At 41.5% G+C, this 27902-nt stretch overlaps 1 protein-coding gene across 7 annotated transcripts in view; it reads left to right on the plus strand.

Annotated features, from left to right (window-relative positions):
- The first annotated feature begins 334 nt into the window (after positions 1 to 334).
- The window catches only part of LOC126161867 (GMP synthase [glutamine-hydrolyzing]), a 151401-nt gene continuing 123833 nt past the window's right edge, over positions 335 to 27902 (plus strand). Inside the window, exons 1-3 of one of the 7 annotated variants that reach the window (XM_049917993.1) lie at positions 380 to 444; positions 530 to 574; positions 20906 to 21079. Coding sequence is in view for 2 of the 7 variants with exons in the window: in XM_049917985.1 (XP_049773942.1) it covers positions 9448 to 9549 (102 nt within the window). In the remaining 5 variants the exon portion in view is untranslated. The other 6 variants (XM_049917990.1, XM_049917992.1, XM_049917991.1 and 3 more) reach the window with 6 other exon arrangements.

Consider the following 27902-nt stretch of genomic DNA (forward strand, 5'->3'; position numbering starts at 1 on the left):
AGTTGAAAATATGAGATAATAGGTGATCTGAAAGTCTGTATCTGGCAAGTTCGTTGCCCCGAACATAGGAGTCCCAGATTTTCGCCTGATGGAGGATTAAACAGGTACAGACATAGTGCTCTGTTTCTTAATTGTTGCATTGTCTGATATTACCGTTTTGTATAAGTAGTGCCTCAATAATACCTTCTAATAAAAAATTATAATCTACTATGTCAAATGATATGAAGTTTGTTGCATTTCAGATTTTCAATTTATTGCACGTACAGTCAAATAACGCTAACTGATTTAAATTAGTTTCTTCAAATGCTGGTGATAGTACTTTCGTCAATATAATCTCTGATAGCGAGAGTTGTGTCTGTGGTTGTATGTGGTCGATGGTCGATGTCATAGAGCCGTATTTGAGTGTTGTATTTGATAATCTGTTGTAAAATCTCGCTGTATTTGGTGAGTAATGTAGTAGTTTTTTGTGATAAATGAGTGCAGCCGTTTTTGTTGTTATTGTTATTGTGTTCTCATGGGATCATTGCAGTTGCGGCGCCGTCCGTTGCGTGAAACGTGGCGATTTGAATTTAAGGTTTGCATGAAAAATATATACACTTCGTCTGTCTCGAGTATTTATCATCCTCTGCAATGTTTATTATTGATTGTGAATGTTTCTTTTGGCTACAGCCGTTTCTGTTACTGAAATGTGTCTTCTGAAACATATAAGTGATGCTCAGCAAGGCACCCGGTATTTTAGTTTTATTTCATAGTCTAGATTTGATAGAATTGTTGATAGGGCGCATATCAGCGGCATGTTTAATTATATACGGAATGACGTATGGCGTGTTTCGAAATGCGAAATACAGCACCAAAAAAACTGTCATGAATCGGTCAAGTCGCAGCGTTACGTAATGAACTAGGGATTTTTTGTTTTTATTACATTATCTAACCACACGAGGCTTACGTCCCGCACTTTAGAAAGGATTGTCTTTTCTACTGCGGGCGTTTTGTTTCTGTGGGGAGGTCCTTGTTGAAACACAAACGTGTGTGATTGGTATCCAACACTTGTTTCTCTGTATGAAGTGGTGCCATGTAATTTTTCCATGTTTTGTATTATTTTATGAGTGCTGTTTGTTCATATACCGATTATGGCAACGAAAATCGTCATTAAGTATTACATGCGAAACGGAACCATCACTAACGCAGTGTTATAATTTGGTTTCACCTTATTTTGTTTACATTGCCTATAGCAGCACTCGTTGAACTCATAACTTGAGCATTCCTGACAAACGTTAACCACGTATTGTAGTATGTATAGGTCGGATTTTGGTTTTGTTACTGCTTTTACTCTGTTAGCAATGATACTAACGGTATGCACTCCACTGTAGAAAGAGGGATATAGGAGGAAATATCGTATGTTGTCATGAAATCTGTTTATAGTATTTTTTTCCTATGATTATCATGTTAAACTTTCATTTATGCTACCCACTGCACTTACTCACAGATACATTTTTCAAAAACACTTGCTATTGTTGTAGTCTTTTAGTACAGGAGATTTGTAAATTATGACGAAACTGTGGTTATGATACACTGTGAAATTTGAATGTAGTCAAAATTCGTGCAGTTCTTACTCTACCGACAGAAGAAAATTGCTGTATGGTGAACAAAATCCAAATATCCGTCACTAATACTAGAGGCACATAAATGGCAATAAAATTTAGTCATAGTTTTTTAGCTTTTTAATCCCCTTACTATGCTATAGGGGAAGTGTGTACATGTTATGTTGTCTAGCTGATTAGCATTTTAATTTTCATTGCAGCAATTTTTAAAAAATCTGAATGTCCTGGATATTGAAGAATGTTTTTGTTTGCAGTTATCAAAAAGTACAATACCTTAAATTGTGGTGAGAATGTGCACTTTTATGATATAATGGCCTAGGTATTTCTTTCAACTTACAATAAATTGTAAGTGCAAAACAGAATTTATAAATAGAAACAATTATTTAGTTAACTTAGTTTTGCTACTGAAGAATGGGATACTACCTGTCGGCTTTGACCATTGACATTAGAATTTGGCAGAGATGATTTATTACACAGCAAAGACGAGTGCTCATAAAAAAAAAGGAATGCAGGAGAGAAAACAGATGGTAGACAAATGACACATCCATTAATATTTCAAACATAATGTTAAGGATGGCGCTTCTGTAAAAAATAAAAAAAAGTAATGTTAGCATGGAATACCTCAGAGTCTGTGTGTGTGTGTGTGTGTGTGTGTGTGTGTGTGTGTGTGTGTGCGTGTTGTATCTCGAACTTCAGTCAATCTATATAGGTTACCTGCAGTATGGGATACAAATTTAATGCATGTTGATTTCTTCGTTTTTGTTAGCATTAGTATCCTAGTCTTCAGTTGACCTATATACCTATACGGGATACAAATTTTACAGAAGTTGCTTCTTTCGCTTCCGCTGCTACTAGCATTATATTCTTACGTTGATAGTATTACTAGCGAAGGTGGAAAGATCTAAATATAATATTTGTCTTTGATACTAATAATAACGACTGATAATAATAATATAGTCTTGCTGGCGATGACAAAAAAATGGACATCAGTAAAATTTGTATCCCATTCTTCAGTTGAGCTATGTAGGTCAACTGAAGAGCAGATTACTAGTACTAGCGAATAGAGTATGACGACTTTTATAACGTGTATCACGTACTTCAGTTGACCTGTATAGGTCAACTGAAGAATAGGATACTATTACTAGTAACACGAAAAATGGAACATACGTAATATTTGTTTCCTGTTCTTCAGTTGACCTATCAGTTAGCCCCCTCTGCATTACAACCTGAAGTTAACCAGCAAATTTTGGAGGATGCATTTGCCTAACACATTTAAGGAAACACTTAAACAGGCAGTATGTATTGGGTACACTATGCCTCCATGGATATTCATCTAAACTGCTCTGTAGTGTCGAAATGCATTATTTCCCCCTCCCTACAACAGATTTTATGGCTGACCAGTAACCTGTACTATTTGCGCAAGTCCCAGTTGATGAAGATCTGAATTCAATATTGTGAGTGACGGCAAGATGGTGGAAACCCCTATTCCCCAAATTCCATATATGAAGCAAACCCTGTGCAACATGATCTTCAATTAATTTCACCAACAGGTTCTTCGTTCGATTAGGAACTACTTTAAAAACTACGTCATCACATTATGGACCTGAAATTACAGTCCCCCTAAATCATCTCACCGCAGGTAGCCTCCCTGTTGTATTTGGTTTTGCCAAAATAAGACTCATCGATTTTGACTGTAACCCCCCCCCCCCCCAAACACCACCTGTACTTTGTATATTCGCCACAAACTTCCATTCAAAATGAATACCAGTCTAAAACTGCGCTCACTTACATGACGTTCTTGCACACACAACCACACAGGGTACCTCAGACAACAACAGTATTTAATTTTTATTATATCCCTCGTGACCAGCTTTGATTTCTCAAACCATGTTCCTCGTCTAATTGAATGCCATAGTCGATCTTTGCTGCACCTCCATATGAATAAATCATGAGTACAACCACCACACACATTTACAGGCGTGAATGTTCGCCGCACTCACGACATTGAATATAATCAGCAATAAGACCAGACATTTGCAAAAATTGAATGGTTGCCATCATGTCTAAGCTCAAAGCCTGCTTTAAGTCTTCCTTATTCATGGGAATAGATAAATCCATACCTACAAACGAAAATCAAAAACTAAAAATTCTTCTAAATGAAAAGCTATTCTCCCAATTTATCTCAAACTCACTAAGAATGAAATTAAGAACCGAATGAATTGGAAAGAACCAATTATGTAAGTCAGTGCAAACGAAAAGAATCCTTTGCAACGTCTAGCGCTGTCTTTTAGAAACACGTTCATTTTACAATGATAGCGCTTATCCACAGCAGACAATCGATTTATAATCTATGGCTCTAAAGTAAAGACATTATCTATGAGTAACCTATGATGCCTTTGGTCATTACCGACGGGTTGTATCCCATTCTTCAGTTGACTCAAATCGCCAACTAGCATGTGGACTGCTGCGAGAGGGGCAGAGGTGAAGGCAAAACAAGCTACACTGCTGGAATCGACATTGCATGCCCAGTGCCTGTTGCAGCTCAGGATGTGCTGTATTGGTTGGTAGTTGAGATTGCCAACAAGTGGAAGCATTCCATACCAGCCCGAAGTCACATGACTCACGGATTTCTTGGCTCCCAGGAAGGTCCAAGTCAAGTTGTGATATAGTATCCAATGTTTGGGCTAGAGTGTGGTAGTGGACTCCTCCTGAGAAGTTGTTTGGTGACACTGACCTGTAGTGTAGCCCAAGTTCTTGGTTTGCGTGGCAGGTGATAATTTGGTTGAGTTGGTGAAGCCAACTAATCAGAGTGAAATAAGTGTGCTGACAGAGTATGCTGTAATGTGGTGTAATGGTTACATCCACGCCATATTCAGCACACTTTTTCACATCGAAACTAAAAACTGCAAGATAAATCCAGAAATCATATGTATTAGATAATGGGCAAGTGTTCAGTGAGTATTTGATGTGTATTGTGTTCCTGTATCGTACATAAACTATAGTACAAAACTGCAATGGGTTTCTAACTTCTAAACTTTTCCTTTGTTGTGTCAGATAGTCTCATCTAGGGGCCAAATTTGTATTAAAGTTTCAAATATTTCATTTTGTGGGTTTTGCTGTCTTAGTGTCATAACTAGCTTCATCATACACAAACGATGCCGCAAAACTGCAGCACAAACTACTGACTGAAACGTGTTCTGTTGGATATTTGCACTTGAATGTACGATGGATTCTCAAAGTTCATCCAATGTGCGTGGCTTTTGTCGATAAACGACGTCCTTTAGTGTTCCCCACAGGTAAAAGTCTAGAGGAGTTAGGTCTGGGGAATGTGATGGATACTCCACAGCACCTCTACGGCCTGTTCATCTTCCTGATAGACTTTATGCCCCAACACGTAATGGGCTGGAGCACCGTCTTGTTGAAAGTAAACTCTTCAGTCTGCATGCAAGTCTCGGATGGCAGGTAAAATGTATGTCTGAAGCTTCTGAAGGTACACCTCACTGGTAACTGTGCCGTCAAAAATAATGGCCCAATCAAGCCCCGGTAAGACAACCCACACCACACATTTATTCCTGGCAAATTCACGGCTTTGTCTACATGGGCTTTCGAATTTTCGGTGGTCCAGTAGATGCAATTGTGGCGATTTACTGTACCATTGAGTTTGAACTGTGCCTCATCAGATCACACAATCATTTCTGCAAACTCTTCATCGTTGCACACCATGTTAGTAAACCACTCACAGTACTCCATTCTACGATCTGGGTCGTCCTCGTTCATTGTGTGTAGCAGTCGTGAGATGTAGCTCTTCCACTTTGCTGTCTTCAAAATTCGCCGAACACCTGAGCGACTCACTCCAGTTGTTTCACAGGCACACTGTCTCACGGACTTCTGTAGTGAGCGAGTGAATTGTTGTAACACATGACGGGAGTTAGCTGGACTTGTTACTGTTACAGGTCGTCCAGATCATTGTTTGTGTACATCTTTAACACAGCCTTCGGCTTCAAATTTGTCTCGAATGCGACGAATCGTTAAACATGTCGGTGGCTCTGTTTGATACTCATTTCGCCATTGCCATTGAACCCCATTAATGTTTTTGTACTTAAAATAGCACTTCAAAACTGACTTCCTTTCATCGAATGTAAGTCTTGTGCAGGCCATGTTTACTCGAGTAACTAGGTGCAACTAAGAACAAAACACTGACTATCTGGCGACTGTCATCTGACAAAACAAAACAACACAATAAAATGCTTGTGTGGCGATTGCCGGAACTACAAACTACTATGCTACCAAAGATGAGCCAACCCCGTCAATTAGTTTGCCAGTTATGGACTTTTAAGTTGATACATTTTTTTGGACCCCTCTGTATAGTCAACGGAATGTTGAAATGTGAGAAGAAAAAAAATTAATGTCCACTTGACTGAACTGAAGTTTGCAATTGGCCACCCATGCGTATATGTTGGCGGTGCCTATGCTCGTATGATTAAGAGTGAAGGTGTTGTTACTTTTTGACAATAAAAACTGATCTCTTTTCTTCACCCATCTACCTACCCTTTATGCTACAGACAAATTATTCTGCAGGGACCAGGAAGCTAACTGTTTTTAGTTTGTGCCGAAGGCTAAAACTTACAGTATATTATATCTGTATGTGGTGCAATAAAGGCATCTTGCGTAATAAAACTGACAGCCTGTGGTGGTTTTCAAAATGGTTGCAGCATTTAGAAGTACTCTGTGGCATTGGCCCCTTACCTAGCTTTAACTCGCTGTGAATCTCTCACACGGTGCAAAGTCCCAAGTGACTGGAAAAAAGCTTATGCGGCTCATGTATGGAAGAAAGGTAAAAGAACACAAAATTACATATCACTATCCTTAACATCTGTTTGCTGCAGAATTCTGGAACATATTCTGAGTTTGTGTCTGAATGTAACAAGGTTTTCTTGAGTCACAAGCTTCTGGCTACAGCATGGATTTAGAAAGCATAGCTTGTACGAAACTCGGCTTCTCCTTTTCTTACATGATATCCTTCAAACCATGGATGTAGGGCAATGGGCAGATTCCATATTCCTAGACTTCTGGAAAAGTGTTTTACACAGTGCCCATTGCAGACAGTTAACGGAGGTCCAAGCATAGAGATTATGTTCCCAGATATGACAGTGGTTTAACAACTTCTTAAGTAATAGAATCCAGTGCACTGTTATTTATGGTGAGTGTTTGACAGAGACAAGAATATTGTCGGGAGTGCCCCAAGGAAGTGTGATAGGAGTGCTCGTATTTTGTATACATAGATGATTTGATGGACAAGATGAACAGCAATCTGTTGGTATTTATTGATGACGTGTACAGTAAGGTGATGTTATGGAGTGATTGTAGGAGGATGCAAGATTACTTGGTCAAAATTTATAATTTATGTGATGGATAGCTGCTTACTCTTAATGTAGAAGAGTGTAAGTTAATCCAGGTGAGGAGGAAAAAGAATCTCATGATGTTCGAATATAGCATTAGTAGTGCGCTGCTTGATACAGTCATGTTGATTAAATGTCTAAATGTAATATTGCATAGCCATGTGAAGTGGGAACAAGAACAGAAGGATAGATAGTAGGGAAGACAAATGGTAGACTTTGGTTTATTGAGAATTTTACAGAAATGTAGCTCATCTAGAAATGGCACTATTATTGTAACCTTTTTCTTGGGTACTGCTGAAGTGTTTGGGATCCCCACCAGGTCTGATCAAAGGGTGACATCAAAGCAATTTGATACTTTGTTAGTGGTAGATTTCAATCAACATGTGAGTATTAGAGATGCTTTGTGAAGTTGTGTGGGACCACCTGGAGGGAAGAGTTCATTCTTTTCGTGAAACACTGTTGAGTATTTGAAGGTGCCTGCAGAACAATTTCACTGCCACCAGTGTACATTTCACTAAAGGATGTCAGAGGTAAGAGAAATTAGAGCTTGTACAGAGGCATGTCAGCAGTTGTTTTTTCCCTTGCTCTTTTTGCAGGTGGGAGAGGAAAGGAAGTGACTATTAGTAGTCCAAGGTACCCTCCACCATGTATCGTATGGCATGGCTTTTTGAGTGCTGATGCAGGTGTAGTTACTTTCATGTACAGAGCTGTGCCATGTCTTACTGTGGCAAACCACCCAATTGGCCGTGCGTATTTAGTACACACATGCTCACTGACAATATTTGTTTCTAATGAACACTTGTTGTACTGGATAATATAATGAATTCCATCAGTGAAAAGTTCAAGCCAGTTGCAGGTGTGTGAAGCTGCCGTGTACTCTCTATCAGTCACGATTCTCACAATTTTAAAAACCTTCCAGAAATATGGTAGTATGGAAACTACCTGTTCACCTAAATACATTACATGCACCATAATGTGAAAAGCTTTGGAGCTTCAATTAGAAAGATTTTCTGTTTAAGGTATTCCACCATATTATTATCAAGAAGCTGTTGTGCAACGTATAGACATTAATGATATTAGTCCCAACATGTGAGTGACTGAACTATTTTCCAATGATTTGAGACCGTTTTCAGAGAGATGAGACTTTCGAGGTCTGTTGCTTTATTAATCTTTTGCAATCTCAGTGGCTTTTCAGCCATGAGAATACATCATTATATACCAAGCCTTTGAAAGTTTATATAAAAATAAAGAGAAACCTCGCCAATAAAATTGACCCCACAGTTCAGTGAAATATCAGTAGGTTCTGTATTTATGCAGACACATTTTTAATACATTTGTGAACATGTGCCAAGGGGCAACAGCTGCACAAAATTGGGATAATTTTAAGGTGTCAGGGAAAAGTGGTCAAGCTGCATTTGTGAATAATTTTGGGTTGATACATAAGTTTATGGCATTTTTCCATAATGTAAATACGTAAAACTGCAACCAGTCACTACTTTAAATAGTTATTTATTATTCCAAGAATCAGTTTACGAGCCTTTTCAGGTTCATCTTCAGATGGTTTACCGGAAGTTATGTACCTATTTCTAGAATAATGCTGGGTGCTGGCTCTGCTTTATATGTTAATATACGAATTGAAATAAGACATCAGATCATTTGAAGTTTGTTCTTGCAGTAATTAATTAATTTATTTATTTATTTTATTGTGCACTCTCATGTTAACACCAGTCTGATTAAAGTACTTGCCCATAATATCGACTTTAATACATGCAAACAAAGGAACTGAGCAAAGTACGCCTATGTCATACCTTTCTGTCAAGATCTTTGTAGCAAGCAGCAATTGTATAGTACATGCCGGATGCTGGCAGAGTTTCACTACCACAGTGCAAATGCATACGGATTGTGTAAAAGTGTGTGAAGTGATGTACCATCTGGCCATCAGAACGGAAGAAGGCAGATGGGCACTAACAGAAAAAAGAGCCCATGCTGTTGCAGTAAGTGCAGAACTAAAATTTTGCATCCATATTGACAGATAAACAGTACTCGTGGCGATACATTGAAGCATGTTCCATCTTCTTGTCACAGAGCCAGCACCCAGTGTTAACACTAGAAACAGATGTGTAATTTCCAGAAAACCATCTGGAGATGAATGTGAAAAGGTTCAAAAACTGGTCCATGGAATAATAACTAACTATTCAAAAAAGTGACTGGTTGCAGTTTTATGTATTTACATTCAATTAACAGTCAAGAGTTCTAAAACATCACTAATGTATAAACTTAATTTTTCCATAAGTTTAACAAATACAGCTAAGGCACATAACACAGGCTTTAGCTATCAGTAATGTATTCTCCTTCACTATTTACAGCAGTCTGCCAACACTGAGGTAACTTTCCAATTCCGCAACTGTAGAAATCATTTGATTTTGAGACAGAGAAGTTGTTGAGTCATGTGTTTCGCGTGTCTTCATCCGGAAAGGAAGTTCCTTGAATGTTGGTCGATAGAGAGTGGAAAAGGTGGAAATCTGAGGGCACAAGAGCAGGTGAATAAGGTGGGTGTGGAATGACTTGTATAGTGTTTTTTTTCTTTTTTCAATCTAGTAGCATGCTAGGGGTCATTATCATAGAGAATCATTGCTTTACATAGTCTTCCTGGTTGTTGATGTTGGATTGTGTCTGCAAGACATGCCGGTTGTTGTAAATGTTAGCTGTGATGGCTATCCCTCGGGGAAGCAGTTCGTAGCACTCCATAACCCCCTGTGGGTCTGGGGGTTAGAATAGGCCCGTGGTATTCCTGCCTGTCATAAGAGGCAACTAAAAGGAGTCTCACACATTTCAGCCTTTATGTTGTGGTCCCCTATAGGGTTTGACCTCCATAGTTCCAAATTTTTCCAAAGAGCGAGCCAATTGGGGAAGGGCACCTTACATGGTGCATCGTGCCCATAGTGCATTGAGATCTTTAGCCCGCTTTCTTGTCATTGTATTGCAGTCCCGCTCTCTCTCCCTCTCGTGGGCGAGGATACATTCCTTGGTGCAGTTTCCACCATCCACTATGCTGTGTCGCTTTTTGCGCCGTCGACGACCATGGACTTCTTTGCACCTGATATCCAGCACGGTAGCCAGTCCATTGTGGTGGGGTCGCCATGTACCCTGTTGGTTGTAGCCCACTGGCAACACAGGGATCACTCTGCTAACGCCTGCCCCGTTAACTCCCCGCACATGCCAAGGAGTAGATTCCTATCTCCCTGGGGCGTTGGGACTCCTGGCAATGGCCATCCTGCCAGGTGGCCCTTGCTGCGGCTGGGTGGCACCCGTGGGGAGGGCCTCTGGTCCGAGTGGGTACCATCAGGGTGGATGACACGCAAGGAAGCATGGCACATCTTCTCTTGGTGGTGGCCAGCCGCCAGCAGTCTCTAAGCGTTCCAGGGCTCAATTTATTGCAAACTCATATGACCCCAAATCGTTTCCCTCTCTGGCCACACCATGGGAGGAATGAAAGGCTAAGAATGGCAGCAAAGCTTATTTGTCCGCTACCTAGTATGTACAAGAGCTGATGGGCAATCATTTGTGTCAGAAAGAGCGGAAAATCATGGAAGATAAGACCCTGGACTGACTGACCTACACTGAGACTAAGAAGAAATATGAACAACTCCGTCCTGTGCGAATGACTTCCTCTTACGCCGCCGCTATGAGAACAGTGATAGCCCCATCAATTCAGCGAATTCCATTCGGCTCCGCGAGCCGTAAGACTACGCCTGCCTCCTTGACTGTGGGGAGGCACTACCCTACCTGTTGCTCCTGTGTCACCTACTTCGGGAGCAACAGGCCCCCCCCCCCCCCAACCATTGGGGACGTTCGGCCCCACTTCTAAGCCAGAGAAGCGTCCAACTTCTCCTCTTCTCAGTAAGGGTTTCTTGGGTCCCTCCCTTACCAGGTTTCCACCAGTGGGAAGGATGATGCCCACCAGTGGTGTATGTGCCCACAAGCAGCTCGTCGTAGGGCTTTGCGATCCTCCTCAGTCCCAGAGACTGAGTCAATGAAGCCCTCTCAGTCAGTGAAACCCAGGGGCAGCGATAAAAATCCAAGAAGAAGATCTCTAAGACCAAGGAACTTGCGGTGGGGTGGGCACCACCGCAACCTACAAGCTCTGCATCTGAGGATGGGATGGAGATTCTGGCCTCTGCTGAGGACCTAGATCTCGCCAGACCTTCAGACACCATGGAAGTCGATCGCACAGGCACTCAGTCGGTGGCAGCAGGTGATCCAGCAGCATAATCTGCCTCCTCGGTCCCTTCACGGCATTTTTGGCTGCGGACAATGCCTTCCTCCAGTTGAACTGCAGCGGTTTTTTCCACCACCTTGCTGGGCTCTGACAACTTCTCAGCCTTCACTCTTCCTTCTGCATTGCTCTCCAGGAAATTTGGTTTCCGAAGATGCGAACCCCTGCTCTCCCTGACTATCAGGGTTTTTATAAGAATCGGGCATCTTATGAGAGGGTATCTGGTGGCGTCTGGGCCTACGTCCTTAACTCTCTTTACATCAAGTGTGTCCCTCTTCAAACACCTTTAGAGGCTATCGCTGTTCAGGTGTGGATGACTCAGGCTGTTACTTTCTGCAGTCTCTATCTTCCACTCGATGGTGATGTCCCGCAGCATGTATTGGTTGCACTGATAACCCAATTGCCGCCACCTTTTCTGTTACTGGCCGTCTTTAACACCCATAACCCTTTGTGAGGTGGATTGGTGGAAACAGGCCGAGGCATTGTCGTTGAGCAAGTGTTGGCACATACTCAGACATCGACCTTTCGGTCTGCAGCCCTGGCCTTCTACCATTTGTCCAATGGAGTGTGCATGATGACTTGTGCGGTAGTGACCACTTTCCGATCTTTTTGTCACTGCCCCAGTGTCGCTCACCTGGGCGCCTCCCCAGATGGGCTTTGAATAAGGCTGACCGGGACTCGTTCGCCTCTGTTGCCACTCTTGAACCTCTTTCTCATAGCACCATTGATATGGTGGTTCACACGATCACCACAGGCATCGTTTCTGCTGCGGAATCTGCAATTACCTGTTCTTCTGGGTCCCTTCGGCCTTGGTGGTCACCGGAGATCTCTGAGGCGATTAGAGATTGCAGGTGGTCCCTCCAGCATCATAAGTGGCACCCATGATTGGAACACCTCATTACCTTTAAATAGCTCTGTGCCTGAGCCCGACGCCTTATTCGCCGACGGAAGCAGGAGTGCTGGGAACAGCATGTCTCCACCATTGGCATCCGTACCTCTCCATCGCAGATTTGGTGCACGATTAGGCAACTCTATGGGTATCAGACACCCGTCAGCATACCTAGGCTTTCCCTGAATGGAGCAGTCTGTACGAAATCAGATATGATTGCAGAACTTTTAGCAGAGCATTATGCTCAGCGTTCCGCTTCTACGAATTACCCACTGGCCTTCTGCTACCTGCAAGAGCTGTTGGAAAGTCGGAGCCTTTCACTCCATACGCGCCATCCCGAATCGTACAATGCTCCATTCAGTGAGTGGGAATTCTGCAGTGCCCTAGCCGCTTGCTCTGATACATCTCCCGGGCCGAATCGCATCCACTATCAGATGCTCAAACACCTCTCCAGCGACACCTCCTCGACCTTTTCAACCGTATCTGGATGGAGTGAGTTCCCCTCTCAGTGGTGAGAAAGCATTATCACCCCAGTATTGCAAGTAGGCAAGAACCCCCTGGAGCTGGACAGCTACCGTCCCATTTGCCTCACCAACGTTATGTGCAAGTTGCTCGTACGCATGGTGAGCTGGAGGTTGAGTTGGCTACTTGAATCTCAGGGCCTTTTGGCTCTGTCCCAGGGTAGGTTCTGTGAGGGCCGCTCTGCCACCAATAATCTGGTCTGCCATTCACACGGCATTTGCCATCCGCATGGCATTTGCCAACCGTCAGCATCTGGTTGCCATCTTCTTTGACATGCGGAAGGCGTACAATACGACATGGCGACATCACATCCTCACCACGCTTCATGGGTGGGGTCTTAGGGGCCCGCTCCCGCTTTTTATTCAAAATTATCTGTCGATTCGTTCCTTGCGCGTGCGAGTTGGTTCCTCCCATAGCTCCTCCTGAGTCCAGGAGAACAGGATCCTGCAAGGCTCTGTCTTGAGTGTCTGCCTCTTTTTAGTTGCTGTAAATGGGCTAGCTGCAGCTGTGGGAACGTCCATATCGGCTTCTTTGTATGCTGATGACTTGTGCCTGTACTATAGCTCCACTGGCATTGCGGTTGCTGAATGGTGGCTACAGGTCACTACCTGCAGGGCACAGTCTTGGGCCGTCGTGCACGGCTTCCAGTTCTCGGCTGCCAAGACCTGCGTCGTGCATTTCTGCCAGCGTTGCACTGTTCACCCTGAGCCACAGCTTTATCTTGACGGCGAACCTCTTTCCTTGGTGGAGGTGCTTGCTTTTTGATGCCTGGTTGACTTGGCTTCCTCATATTCGGCAGCTTAAACAAACGTTTTGGCACCATCTTAACGTTCTTCATTGCTTGAGTCACACCAGCTGGTGTGCTGATTGGTCGACACTTCTACAACTGTATCAGGCATTGATTCAGTCTCACCTCGATTATGGGAGCCTGGTGTATGGTTCGGCATCGCCTTCCGTATTGCGGTTGCGTGACCCATACTTCACTGCGGGATCCAACTTGCAACTGGAGCTTTCCGCACAAGCCCTGTAAATAGCCTACTTGTGGAGGCTGATGTCCCTCCATTGCAGATCCGGTGCCAATGACTACTGGCAGCTTGTGCTGGGTGTTTGTAATTTGCCTGGGCATTCAAATTACCATCTCCTGTTCCCCAACTCAGTTGTCCATCTTCCAGAACGGTGGCCCCGGTCAGGGTGTACGATCGCGGTTCGCGTCTGGGCTCTTCTTTCTGGGCTTGAGTTTTTCCCTCTCCCATCTATTTTCCGAGCCCATATACATATACCCCCATGGTGTGTGCGCCGTCTATGCCTTGGGCTGGATTTGGCACAGGGCCCGAAGGGCTCGGTCCCTCCTGAGGCCCTCCGACGCCGCTTTCTTTCCATCCTTGCTGTGTTTCACAGCTCTGACATGGTCTGTACCGATGGTTCGAAGGTTGCTGGTCAAGTTGGTTATGCTCTTACTCTTGGAGATAATTCTGAACAACGCTCATTGCCGGCTGCTGAGCTGGTTGCCATCTCTCGCGCCCTAGAGTATATCTGCTCCAGCTCAGATGAGTCCTTTGTTATCTGTAGTCACTCCCTGAGTGGTTTACAAGCTATCGACCTATGTTTTCCTTGCTCTCATCTGGTGATGGTTATTCAGGAGTCCATCCATACTCTTGCCCGTTGTGTCTCCATGGTTTTTATGTGAACCCCGTGTCCTGTCGGCATCCCGGGTAATAAACTTCTCTACACACTGGCCAAACATGCTGTCGGTGAACCGGCTTTGGAGCACTTCAGCCCCTATAGTTCCATAAGATACCAACAGCTGGCGGTGCTGTACGTAGCCTCCAAAATGATGTCTGTAATGGAGGTATGTTCCAAGCAGAGAGCTGTTGCTGAGTTTCTTTTGGCAGAAAACCAGGATGTTGCAGATAGTCATAGGCACGTGCAGAATGTCTGCCTGTGAACAAAAGCATGGTGAGTTGTTAGGCGAGGCATCTGTCACATCGCAACAAGGTCATGCAAACCTGTCCTGCCTCCTGTGTGCCAGCCAGCTGCACACAGCTGTGACTCCTGCAATGTTGGAATATGCAGACACACTCATTCGAGATGATCCGTGGATCACAGACAGACACCTAGCTGCTCTTCTGGAAGTATCTGTTGGTAGGGTTGACACATTTGTCCACTAGTTGGGGTGCTCAAATGTGTTGCCCACTGGCTCTCTGCCACCTAACAGAAGACCTTGAAGAACAACGAAGGACCATCTGTGGGGAATTACATGCACTTTACGAGGCTAATTGTGACAATTTTTCTGTCAAACACCATCACAGGTGATGAAACATAGGTTCATGACTTCGAGCCGAAAACAAAATGGTAATCCGTGGAATGGTGCCACACAATGAAGGACAGTTCAAGTCCACATATTCAGCTAGTAAAGTCATGGCGCCAGTTTTGTGGGACTGAAGAGTTTATTCTGTTCAATGTCCTCCTTCATGGTGCAATGACGAACTCTGAAGTGTATTGTGCTACCTTCAGGGAACTGAAGAAACAACTTCAGCTTGTTCGTTGCCACAAAAAGTGCAAATGAACTGTTCTTCTCCATGATAATGCAAGCCCCACACTTCGTTGGATTGTTCATCATTCACCCTATAGCCTGGATATCACACCTTCAGACTCCCATCTGTTTGGCCCAATGAAACATGCGCTCCGTGGGAATCTGTACGTGAATGATTGGGAGATTATTGATGCAGCAAGACGTCGGCTCCGACGTAGACAAGTAGAGTGGTACTGTGTGGGCATACAGGTCCTCCCAGTAAGGGGGCATAAGGCCATCACATTGAACGGAGATTAGGATGATAATTAGCGTTTTGTATCCAAAAAAGAGAGAGATAATATGGTGCACTGGAATTCTTAATAAAACAAACCAACCTTTCAGAAAAAAGGTGTTGTGCTACTTATTGAATGCCTGTTATACAACAGCATATGGGTCCATTGTAATGGTATAAGAACCCCAAGGTGTTTGGTGGTATTAATCTGCTGTGTAGTTTGAAGAACTGACGGAAAGTGGTGGGATCACATAATACTTAGTATTTAGAGGTTGTTAAAACCAGAAATTGACAACAGTGACATATTTGAAATAAATCTAAGTGTTCACCAAAATCACAGTCACACGGGAGTTAAGTAACATATTTGTGACAGTGTACAAGGAATTTGTATAAACTGTGATCTTTATTAAAGAGCATAAAAATGATTTGGGACACATTAACTACAAACAACTGGCTGAAAGGTGTTGTTGAATTCTTGCACCAAGCACTGAATCATCTGCAGAAGTAACTGACAACTTCAGAAGATACCTCAATCGTCTAGTATGTGTGTTTCTCTGTCATGCTATTAACAGGCACAGATTTTGGCCACCTCATAGTAAATAAAGAAAATCATAATTTAATCTGCAGTAGAGACTAAACTTTTGAAGGATCTGTTAAACTTTTTTGAAAACTGGTAATTCGGTAGTCTGCCCAGGTTTATATTAGATTTATTGTTGATGAGGACTTTGGCGTCTTTAAGGGGAGCCGGAACGATGAAAATGACAAAAATTAACGTTTTTTGGTTTTTCATTTTAAAATTATTTGGAGTTTTCTGAATAAAACAAATAAAGTTTCACCCTTCTAAGTGAATTCTAAATGTGTTTTTTATCGCTGCAAAGTTGACGCGCCGCTTAAACGGTTGTAGCGACTTAGTTTGTCACCTCTTGACGGCACAACTCACTGGTTGCAAGCAGGGTATCTTTCTGGAATTATACAGTTTTTTGTTTTCCAACATTGTATGGCTTTATCTCTGTGACAAGTGACTGTTCATATCAGTAAACATTAATGCTATACCGTGTGTGTTGACTTGTGGAGTTTGCTTTGTGTTGTTTAGCTGTTCAATTTTGCATATTTGACGAATTTTGCTCATACCTATTTTACGTATTTGGTTTGTGGGTATCAGTATGCCCATTTCAGCAATCGAGTGTTTAAGAAAAGTCACAATGAGTGGAAGAAGAAATATTTTGTTTCGAAGGGAGATGCTGCTCAGGCTGCTTCACTGTCTACTCCAGATCAATCTGATAGAACTACTTCCAGCAAGAAACTTTGTGACAGCAAAGAAAAATTTGAAAACTATGAAAGTGACAGTAATGATGTGAGTGAAATAATTAACATTTCCTTGCTCTCTAATATTTTGAAACATAACGTATTATGCCAAATTTGCAAAGAAAGAGGACTGGAATTGAAAATAACTTCATACACTGGTTTGGCATGTAAAATGTTATTGAAGTGTAACAAATGTGCTGCAGAAGTCGTTTTCTAATTCTAACAGTATTCCTTGTAGTGGTAATAGTGGAAAGAGGGTGTATGATATAAATGTTAGGCTAGTGTATGGCTTGTATGGGACAATGTTATGTGGAATTATGAACTTGCCAAAACCACCAACCAAGTTTAGATTTTATAATGAATTCGTGGGATCTTCTGCTGAAGATATTGCTCGAGCAACAATGAAGAAAGCAGTTGAAGAAGCTGTGACAGATAATGGGAATTGTAGAGATTTAACTGTTGCTTTAGATGGATCATGGCAACATAGAGGTCATAAATTTCTAAATGTAGTTGTGACAGCTACCGGTGGAGACAGTTGCAAAGTAATTGCTGTTGCTATTCTCTCAAAACATTTTAGATGTAAGGGCAATACCGAGGACGAACATAGTGAAAGTTGTGAAGCAAATTTTCATGACACGAGTGGAGTGATGGAAGTAGAGGGAGTGAAAACAATTTTTTCCAGATCACAGGAGTGGTATAATGTATGATACGCTAACTATCTAGGAGATGGTGATTCTAAGGGATATAAAGCTGTAGAGGAACTCAAACCTTATGGCAATGAAATTCACATTAAAAAACAGGAGTGCATTGGACATATGCAGGAATGCATGGGGGCTCGCTTGCGCAAACTAAAGCAGACATTAGGATCTCAGAAGCTTAGTGGTGGTAAGACCCTTGGAGGAAGAGGAAGATTGACCGATGAAGCAATTGATAGATTGCAGGTGTATTATGGGTGTACAATTAGGCAAAATACAAGAAGCATTGAGCATATGAGGAGAGCAGTATGGGCATTATTTTTTCATACTGTATCAACAAATGAGCACCCACAACTTGCACTGTGCCCCATAGGTGATGACTCTTGGTGTAAGTACCTATCAGGAAAGAAATATGCCCATAAAAACAGTTTGCCAAATGCTATAATGGATTTAATTAAGCCCATATTCAGAGATTTGTCACAGCCAAGTTTATTGGAAAAGTGTTTATATGAGGAAACACAAAATCCAAATGAAAGTGAAAATAATTTAATTTGGATTAGGGTTCCCAAAAGAGTGTTTGTACAGATAAAAACATTGCATTTTGGAGTGTATGATGCAGCGGCAACACATAATGAAGGAAACATTATAAGTACAAAATTTTAGAGGAAAAAAAAGCGTCCGTTTAAAAAAATTGGGGTTCAAATTTCAGAGCAATATGTTTAATGGTATTAGAAAAAATGTTCCTTCTATTTGCTAAAATTAACATGAAGGAGATGGATCGTTCTGGCTCCCATTAAGGATGTTTGCATAGATTATAATTTGTGATTGTGATGCAGTTGTAGCAGGTATGGTCACCAAAGTGTGGAGGGCAACACAAATAAGTAGAAAAGTGTGATGATAGACAGCGTAATTTCTCAGGGAAGAACAAGAATAATTACCCTTTACAAACAATTTTCATTTTGAATATATCAAAATCAATAGCAATATGAAGTTAAAATAACAATAAATAATACAGGTGCAAGGAAAACTGTTGATACACGGTCAACTAACCACCTCAGATTGTGTACTTTTTGTGTAACTAAGCATACTAAGTGATGAATAACTTGGGTAGAAATACCTCTTCATAATACTGAGAACTGAGTAACGTATCTATCCTGCACACATGCATGATCGCTTGCTGCCCTGCCTCCCCCCCCCCCTCCTGCGCACGCGCGCGCGCACACACACACACACACACACACACACACACACACACACACACACACACACACACAAAAAAGAACTATAAACCTGTGAGTAGGTATATGTTGATTACCAGAAGGGCAGTGGAGGAAGTGTTGAGTAAGAAGTAAGGGCCACACCAAAAACCTGTTTGAAACCACTTTGTAAATCCTGTCAGAATCATGTTCATGTATTTAGGCTGTCAGGCACAAAAATTAATAATAGATTGAAAAATCAGCCAACCAGCTACAAATAAAGGTTTATTATCCCTTGACTATATTTTCGATATTTGTAAAAATATCTTCTTCGAAAGTATTGGCCTCATTACATCACCTGATGTGCCTTTGACAGTAAGCCTCAGTCTCTGACATAATGTACATGTAACTTATGCAAATATTTTATCTTGTGATCCCTGTTGCATCACAGGATGTAATAAGGCCAATACTTCTGAAGAAGATACTTTTACAAATATCGAAACCATGGTCAGAGGATAATAAACCTTTATTTGCAACTGGTTGGCTGATTTTTCAATGTATTTTGAGTTACACAGTTGCTGTTTCACAGCCAGGTTTAAGATTTTTACAAAAATTAATGTCCTGAACATTATTATTATAGGATTCAGTGTCAATTCCGGGATTAAGAGGAGGGGATGGATAGGGTGGGGATTATGTTAAAGATGTCTTCCACTTTTATATTCATGAGTCTCCCTTTCTCCATATTATTTCTATTATAGAATATTCTTGCAATCCTCATTGTATTGTGTGCCAGATTTTAAAGTTTTTGTGCTGTCAGGTATAGTAAATACATAATCATTTTTATATCAGAATTCTTAAATTTGTCATACATTGTGGATCTCACACCCCATCTTAGCCAGTTTGGCAGGTTTTAGAGAGACGTACAAAAATGAGAGGGGCAGTTAACAGAATAATAAACATGGTAAAGGAAATGTCTTCTGAAGCGTCAAGGCAGGAAAAGTAGATAGTGGAGAAACTTCTCAGTCTACCATTGAGGTGGTATGTATCCCTAGAACAAGGACAATACTCAACGCCAAAAATCTAATGCAGTAGTCAGTCCAATATGGTGGGGGGTCATCATGCACTCTTTCTACTGTAGCCCCCTGACACTGCAGGGCTCACATGAATGATGCCTGAACTGTCACCTCCCCACATAAGCTGAAGAGTAGTGGTGTCATGGTGGACGCATAACAAATTAAAAGGATTCAACTTCACCATATAATGGGCTTGTAGAACTGCTCGGGATGCCTCAGCCTTCAGTTTCCATAGCCACACTGTGGGACAAGGGACACTTTAGGAAAAGAGGAATCAGACAGTTTGCTCAATATGTAGTTTACACTAGGAGAGATGGTGATTCCTTCATGACAGTGAAATATATGGCTTTTTTTTGGGGATTGGGGGGGGGGGGGGGAGGACATCAGAGATAAGTTTGGCAAAGCAGCTGTTATAGAAAAAAATGTGAAATAGATCCTTATTGATGAAAGCAGTAACTAAAACACAAGCTCAAACACTCTGAGCTTCTTCTAAGCATTACCCCTTATAAATGCCTGAATACAACCTCTGACAAAGTTTGGTGAATAGCCCTGTAACATTAACGTAGATGAACTATGAACTAGTTACCTTGCTGTACATTGAAATAGTCACCTCCCATAACTATGCATTGCTGAGTTCTGCGATACGTGGCCTAGAAACTTCGCAAAAAGTCTTCCTTTGAGATGGTGTTCAAAAGCCGTGTCACATTTCGTTGGATGCCAGGAATATCGTCAAATCTCTTTCCTTTCAAAGCAAGTTTAAGTCAAGGGTATAGGGAGAAGTCTGGAGGGTTGAGATCTGGCGAATATGGTGGATGCTCAAGTTGCACCACCCTGTCTTTTGCCAGGAAATGTTTGACGATATTGGCTGTGTGTGGGCGAGCATTGTCGTTAGCAAAAAACACGGAAACCTTGTTGTGGGTACTAGGGTCGTGCTCTGCATGGATGTTGCATGAAACTGGTCAGAATTTCAACTTATCGTGCAATGCTCAATGTTGTTCCCTGAGGTAGAAATTCCTTGTGGATAATGCCTTGAATATCAAAAAACGTGATGAGCATTGTTTTGATGCATGATTTTTCGGCTTTGACATTTTTCCGACGAGGTGATGTCGGAGAACGCCATTCCATGCTTTGCCGTTTTGTTTCAGGGCTGTACCAGAGACACCAGGTTTCATCCTCAGTGACAATACGATTCGAGAAATTGGGTGTAGCATCCACCGTTTTCGACAAAATCCTGTGAAGCCTCTAAACGTGCATGCTTCTGACCGTCAGTCAAGTGATGTGGCACAATACAACACGTTTGTCTCTTCCCTAACTACTGGGTAAGGATCTCTTGCACAGATTCACGGTTAATCTGCAGTTCATCCGCTGTCAAGCACACAGTTAATCGGTGGTTATTCATGATTAATGTCCTCACTTTCTCAATGTTTTCATCACTTATGGCAGTCACTGGTCATCTGCTACGGGGATGAACCACTCGTACACACACTTCACGGACAGTGCTTGATCCCCACAAACATGTACTAGCATTGTGTGTGTTTCTTTCAGTGTCTTGCCAAACTTAAAACAAAACTCTAAATTGATCCTTTGCTAGTTCATTTTCCTGTTCTCAGTTCAGAACCAACACACTAAACAACCACGTCATCCAACAGGTCTAACACGGAACACACATGATGCTCAACTGAACTATGATGGTGGCAGGTTGTCTTGACTTCAGACTTCTTGTCTGAAGTCAAGACTTACTTCCCACCACCCACAAGGTGCTTCTGAAGTTTCTGATAGGTCACATTGTACTTTGGAACATGTTTTTGCTAACAATGACAGAACTCTGCACTGTGGTTGCTCTTTGGCACTGTGGTTGCTCTTTGGAACTACCTTCACTGCGCGCAAACTGCTTAGACCACCAGAGTCTCTTGTTGCAAGTTTGCCTGACTTTCTTTAAAAAGGAAAGGTACACACAGAAATATGACATTTGATCATCTGTCGTACTTCAAAGGCTGGAAAAAAATTTGGAGCAACACAACCTATACTGTGGGATGCAGCCATGATTTTTCCATCCATGTACAATGTTGCTGGAGTGGGACAGCCCCTGGGACATCCTGTATTTTAACTGACGCACACAAATAACAGTCAGTGGGAGAAAGGAGTAAGAGCATTGGACTTTAAACAGCCCAATCATCCTCCTATTCAAATGCACACCCAACAGGTCCCCACAAGAACTAAAATCATCTAAAGAAACAGGAGAAAAAGACGAGACGCAAATGAAAAACTTCCCTTGATTGCACTGCCAAAGTTGAATCTTCTTCCTGCAGAATGACTAGTGTAGCTGTAAGTAATAATTACACTATTGGTACAGGAAACCGGGGAAGGAATAGTGGCTTAAACAAAACCCTTTTAACTTCTGCTGCCCTTAAACTTCCTCCTTTAATGATGATAGAATGAAATTGTAATGACTATTACAGTCTCCTTGCTGAACTCAGTTCAGGTGATACTCTTATTTTCATCCATATGTGTTTAACTGCAAAAATCATGGTGATTGGACGTCACCTGCCTACAGTGAGAAACTATCATGTTTTAGTAACAGTCAAACTAAGGCAATGAGGGATTCAGGAGGCATTTGCACATTGTTACTTTCAGTGAGCAGGTACTTCTGAACACAATACTCGAGGCTGTAGCTGTTGAAATCCAACTGTGTACACTAGTAATGATTTGAAACTTACACCTCCTGCTAGACAGAGCTGCCTCCTACCAGGAGATGGAAGAATTGTTACACCATTTAAATGGTGTGCCCATCAGTGATTTTCCTGACAGTGACCGTAACCAGTTATGTTATCAGTACTGTATTCAATGCCCATTGGCATTCTACCTAGATGGTCCCTGTGAAAAATCAGTTGGGAAACTTACTCCTCTAAAGCTGTACCAGAAAATACTTATGTTTCTCTACTGAACTGTCTGTTGTACATCTAACTGTATAATATTCTTGGCTTACTGATTTGTAGCTTCTGGTATAGTGATGATTGCGAGCAAGTATGACTATCTCGATGCTGTGTCTTCCCCCATCCACCTCCCCCACCCCCTCCCCAGTTTTCCACATGCACAAACTAATGAGGCATGGATGAATACCTTTTGCTATGTTAGGAGTGTGGCCTTTAGCAGCCACCGCTGTTTGCATACTTAGTGCCACCTGTCAATCTCGCAGCGAGTGATGGAGATTCTGCACCCAGCAAAGTGTCCTATGGCAGCAAGCCTGAAGTTACTATATCCAGCTGATGTCGGTGTGGCACGATGACAGCATTATGTGTGGTTGACATTAACACTGCTGATCGTGTAGTACCAATGGCTCCATAAATAATGAGAAAGTAGGATGTACATTTTTCTACAAAAATGTTTATGAAAAAGTTTCTCATTCTACTGTATGCAGCATGTACACAGTGGCGTTAATAGCAGTACACAGAGCTCTCACACATGTAAAGCCTCAACCTATCGCAGATATTCTCCTGTGCAGTAACCTCCACAGTAGTTTGAAGGGGACAAAATTACTCATCGACTTACCCTGTGGCGCCCAGCTTTCAAGAACTTTTATGTGACCTTCACAAGAAAAGAGGTACAGTCTTATGTTAAAAGATTTAACACAATACAGATAGTATTAAAGTTAGAACCCGTGTACATTTTTTGAGGAGCATAACTCATGGTGTGCAAATTGCCCACACTATTCATTCAGTATTTGAGAATGAGAGCACTTAACAGCTTTCAAGAAGCTTTACATGTAATTTTAAAGCTTTTTGAAAGTTTTTCTCAGTAACCCCCTCCCCACCCCACCGCTTCCAAACGCAAAATGATGAAAGAAAAAAAAAGTTCATTGCTTACTATGTTTTTGCTGTTCATGCAGCAAAACTACAGCATCAGGCATGACATTTTATTTTATGACTTGTTTACCACTATCTCTATTCACAACACATTTTCAGAAAGTATCCACATATAACACTGAATTGCAACAGATCCTGTCTGACAGTATAACAAAAGCAGCTTGTGTTTCAATCTTCGTAAGGGAAAATGAGTATTTCCATTTGATTTAAAGAATCCACTTTAGTAGATGACTCACGGGGTGGAGTGGGGAGGTGACACATCCTCCTTGTTTTGCAAGTGGGGGGGGGGGGGGGGAGGCACATCTGAAGTCCAAATCTCTCTCCCGCCCTCTCCTATACATGAAATCTCTGTTGTTTGATCTTACCACTCACATTGTACTGATGACTTCTCTTTTTTATGATATTCTCTCCTAGTGTCAGTGCAAATGGAGAGACAGAAAGGGAGTTTCGGGATGCGTCTCTTATTCTGGAAAAACCTTTGGCTGCACAGTCCCTCTCACTGCTATACCTCCACCTGGGCGTGTTCTGCATCTTCTTTTATTGATTCTGTTCACTGTTCTCCAAAAGTCATTTCTTGCAAAAGCAGCACTCTGTTCACATTCCTCACAAATTTCTTCTGTTGGCCTATTATTATGAAAGCCCTTGAAAACCTCATCAGTCATCATCATCATTGTCATCATACAATAACCATAAATAAAACAAAGAGAGTGCACAGTATAGTATTGAATTACAGGTATGTCGAACAGTTGATGCTATCTGTACAACAGAAAAAAAAGTGGATGCCATATTTTAGTTGACGAATCGACTGTGAGAATGCTGTGTGCAAGATACATTCTGAATTATTTTTCTGATCAAAAGTAAATGTGAAAATGAATTCCCCAACATTTTTAGGCCATTTGAAAAATAATACAACTATTTTTATGTGCCAGTTCATTACTATGGATGAGATGTGGGACTATCTGTTTCATGCCAGAAATGGAATATGGATTAAAACAGTGCGAGGAAATGGGCTACTGTTTCTATCCTGATAAATCATTGATGCAGTTCTTGTATAAACAGAGTTAATTATCACTACCACATGTATGAATGCACATATTTGATATGCGGAGGTTCTTTTTTAAAAGAAAAAAAATTACATCATCTGACTGGGCAATTCTGCAGAGAACCACCTCATTCCTTATCTTATTACTCCACCTGATTTTCAACATTCTTCTGCCACACCACTGCGTCTCAAATGCTTCGATTCTCTTCTGTTGTAGGTTTCCCATTGTCCATGATGCACTACCATACAAAATTGAGTCCCAAATGTACATTATTAGAAAATCCTTCCTCAAATTAATGCGAATGTTTAATAGTAGAAGACTTTTCTTGGGAAGAAATGTCCTCTTTTCTTGTGCTAGTGTGCTTTTATGTCATCCATGCTTCCACCAGTATGTGCTGTTTTGCTTCAAAGCTAGCAGAATTCCTTAATTTCCTGTACTCTGTGGTCACAAATTTTGTTGTTAAGTTTATTGCCATCTCATTTCTGCTAATTCTCATTACTTTCGTGTTTGGTTTCTCTCAATCCATACTCTGTGCTCATTGAACTTAATTCCATTCAACAGGTTTTGTAATTGTTCTTCACTTTCATTGAGAATAGCAATGCCACCAGCCAGTTTTATTGTTGATACCCTTTCACCCTGAGTTTTAATTGTACTTTTGAGCCTTTCTTTTATTTCTGCCATTGCTTCTTCTGTGTATAGACTGAACATTAGGGGTGAAAGAATGCTTCCTTGCCTTACACCTTTTTTAATCTGAGCAATTTATTCTTCATTTTCCCCATCTTATTGCCTCCTCTTGGTTCTTGTACGTATTTCTTTGCGGCTTCCTCCTATTTTTCTCAGGATTTCGAACATCTTGCACCAGTCAACATTGTCAAAAAGTCCTTTGCAATGTCAGAACCACCTTTGATGCCTTTACATCTCCTAAGCCAAACTGATCATCTAACAACTCCTCAGTTTTCTTTTTTATTCGTGTGTATAGTGGTTCCCCCCCACCCCCCACCCACCAGCAACATAGATGCATGAGCTGTTAGGTTGATAGTGCAATAGTTGTTGCACTTATCTGCCCTTGCTATCTTCAAGAATGTGTCGATGACGTATTTCCAAGCCTGATGGTATGTTCCAAGACCTATGGATTCTAAACACCAACTTGAACAGTTGTTTGGTTTCCGCTTTCTCCAACGATTTCAGAAATTGTCTTCCAAAGCTCATTTAACTCTGACTCTAATTTCTTCGTTAATCATGTCATATCTGATCTCCCTGCTATGTTGAAGAGTGGCATCCCCATTGCACTTTCAGTGTTGACACCCTTGCTTTTCATTTCATCAAAAGCTGTTTTGACTTTTCTATACTCTGAATCAGCTCTTCTGATGACTATTTCTGTTTAGATTTCTTCACATTTTCCTGCAGCCATGTTGCTTTGGCTTCCCCTGCACTTCCTGTTTATTTCATTTCTAAGTGATGTATTTCTGTTTTTCTTGAATTTCCCTGAGCATTTTTGTACTTCAGTTGTTTGTCGGTTATCCTCATCTACATATGTACTCTCCAGGCCACCAGCCGATGCGTGCCAGAAGGTACTTTGTGCCGTTGCTAGTCACTTCCTTTCTTGTTCTGCTCACAAACAGAGTAAGGGAAAAGAGACTACCTATGTGCCTCTGTATGAGCCCTAATCTCTCTTGATCCATACACAAAATATATCTTGGTGATAGTAGAATCATTCTTCAGTCAGCTTTAAATACTAGTTCTTTGCATTTTCTCAACAGTGTTCTGCGACAGGAATGTGATTTTCCCTCTAGGGATTCCCATTTGAGTTCGCGAAGCATCTCTGTAATACTTATTTGCTGATTGAACCTACCGGTAACAAATTTAGCATCACACCTCAGAATGGCTTGGATGTTTTCCTTTAATCTGACTTGGTGGGAATCCCATACACATCAGCAGTACTCAAGAATGGGTTGCACGAGTGTTCTGTATGGTATGTCTTTTCTGGATTAGCTACACTTTCCTGACATTCTCCTAATGAACCAAAGCCAAACATCTGTCTTCCCCACTACTGTTCTTATGTGCTCTTTCCATTTCATATTACTTCACAACATTACACTTAGATATCTAATTAATCAGACTGTGAGACAGCATACTATTAATGCTGTATTTGAATACTATGATATTGTTTTTCTTATTATTTGTATTACCCTACATTTTTCCTATATATACAGCAAGCAACCATTCAACACACCAACTAGAAATTTTGTCTGTCATCTTGTCTCATCCTGTTGTTGCTTAGGCCGGTATTACACTATCAAATTTCTTGGGATTTTCTCTGCCTCGTTATGGCTGGGTGTTGTGTGATGTCCTTAGGTTAGTTAGGTTTAAGTAGTTCTAAGTTCTAGGGGACTGATGACCATAGATGTTAAGTCCCATAGTGCTCAGAGCCGTTTGAACCATTTTGTCCAATATCTTTGTCAAAGATATTTGATAGTGTAATAGGGACTTTGTCAAATGTCGTCCAATATTTGATCAAATCTAGGGCCTCGCCGTATATTTGATCAAAGAAACCGCTTGTCTTCTGTTCACTGCAATGTGACATGTTACCACATGGAGCGCTAGCATCGCTGCAGCGTACTGTCGTGTGTAGTGTTTTTATAACCATTGCCGGTAAATACAATTGGTGTGTGCCGACAACTACAAAATTAATAGAGATGTCTGAAGCTGATGAGGCGCTTTACAACGTGAGGCACCCTGAATACAAAAATAGATTAAGAAGATTGGAGACCTAACCTAACCTAACCTAACCTAACCTAACCTAACATAACATAACCCTCTCCTGTAGCAAGGAGTCGGAGTGTTATAGTGAGCCTGTCTTCTGAAGATGTAGCAGTTCTTAAGTGAATATTGTGCTTTGTGATATGAGGATACACTTCATTGAGCACATACAGAAATGTATGCTCATCCATTCTTAAGTAATTGATGTACGATTTGACGTCTTCCACTGTAAGCTCACGTAACAAGTTTTGTTGAATGCTTTTATCGTGTCGTCGTAAAACCCACGGCTTCACCCAGATTAGATTACTTTTTTGTTCCATAGATCCGTGCTGAGGAGAGCCTCGTGGATATGGAACATGTCGATTTTTTTTAAAGCTGAAATAACAATACTAATAGTATGAATAAATACAATACATCATTTGTTTCTATTAAAAATTTCGCCAATGGAGTAGAGTTAGCCAGTAGTAAGTCTTTCA

This window comes from Schistocerca cancellata, chromosome 2 (genome assembly GCF_023864275.1).
Source record: "Schistocerca cancellata isolate TAMUIC-IGC-003103 chromosome 2, iqSchCanc2.1, whole genome shotgun sequence".
Classification (NCBI taxonomy): Eukaryota; Metazoa; Arthropoda; class Insecta; order Orthoptera; family Acrididae; genus Schistocerca; species Schistocerca cancellata.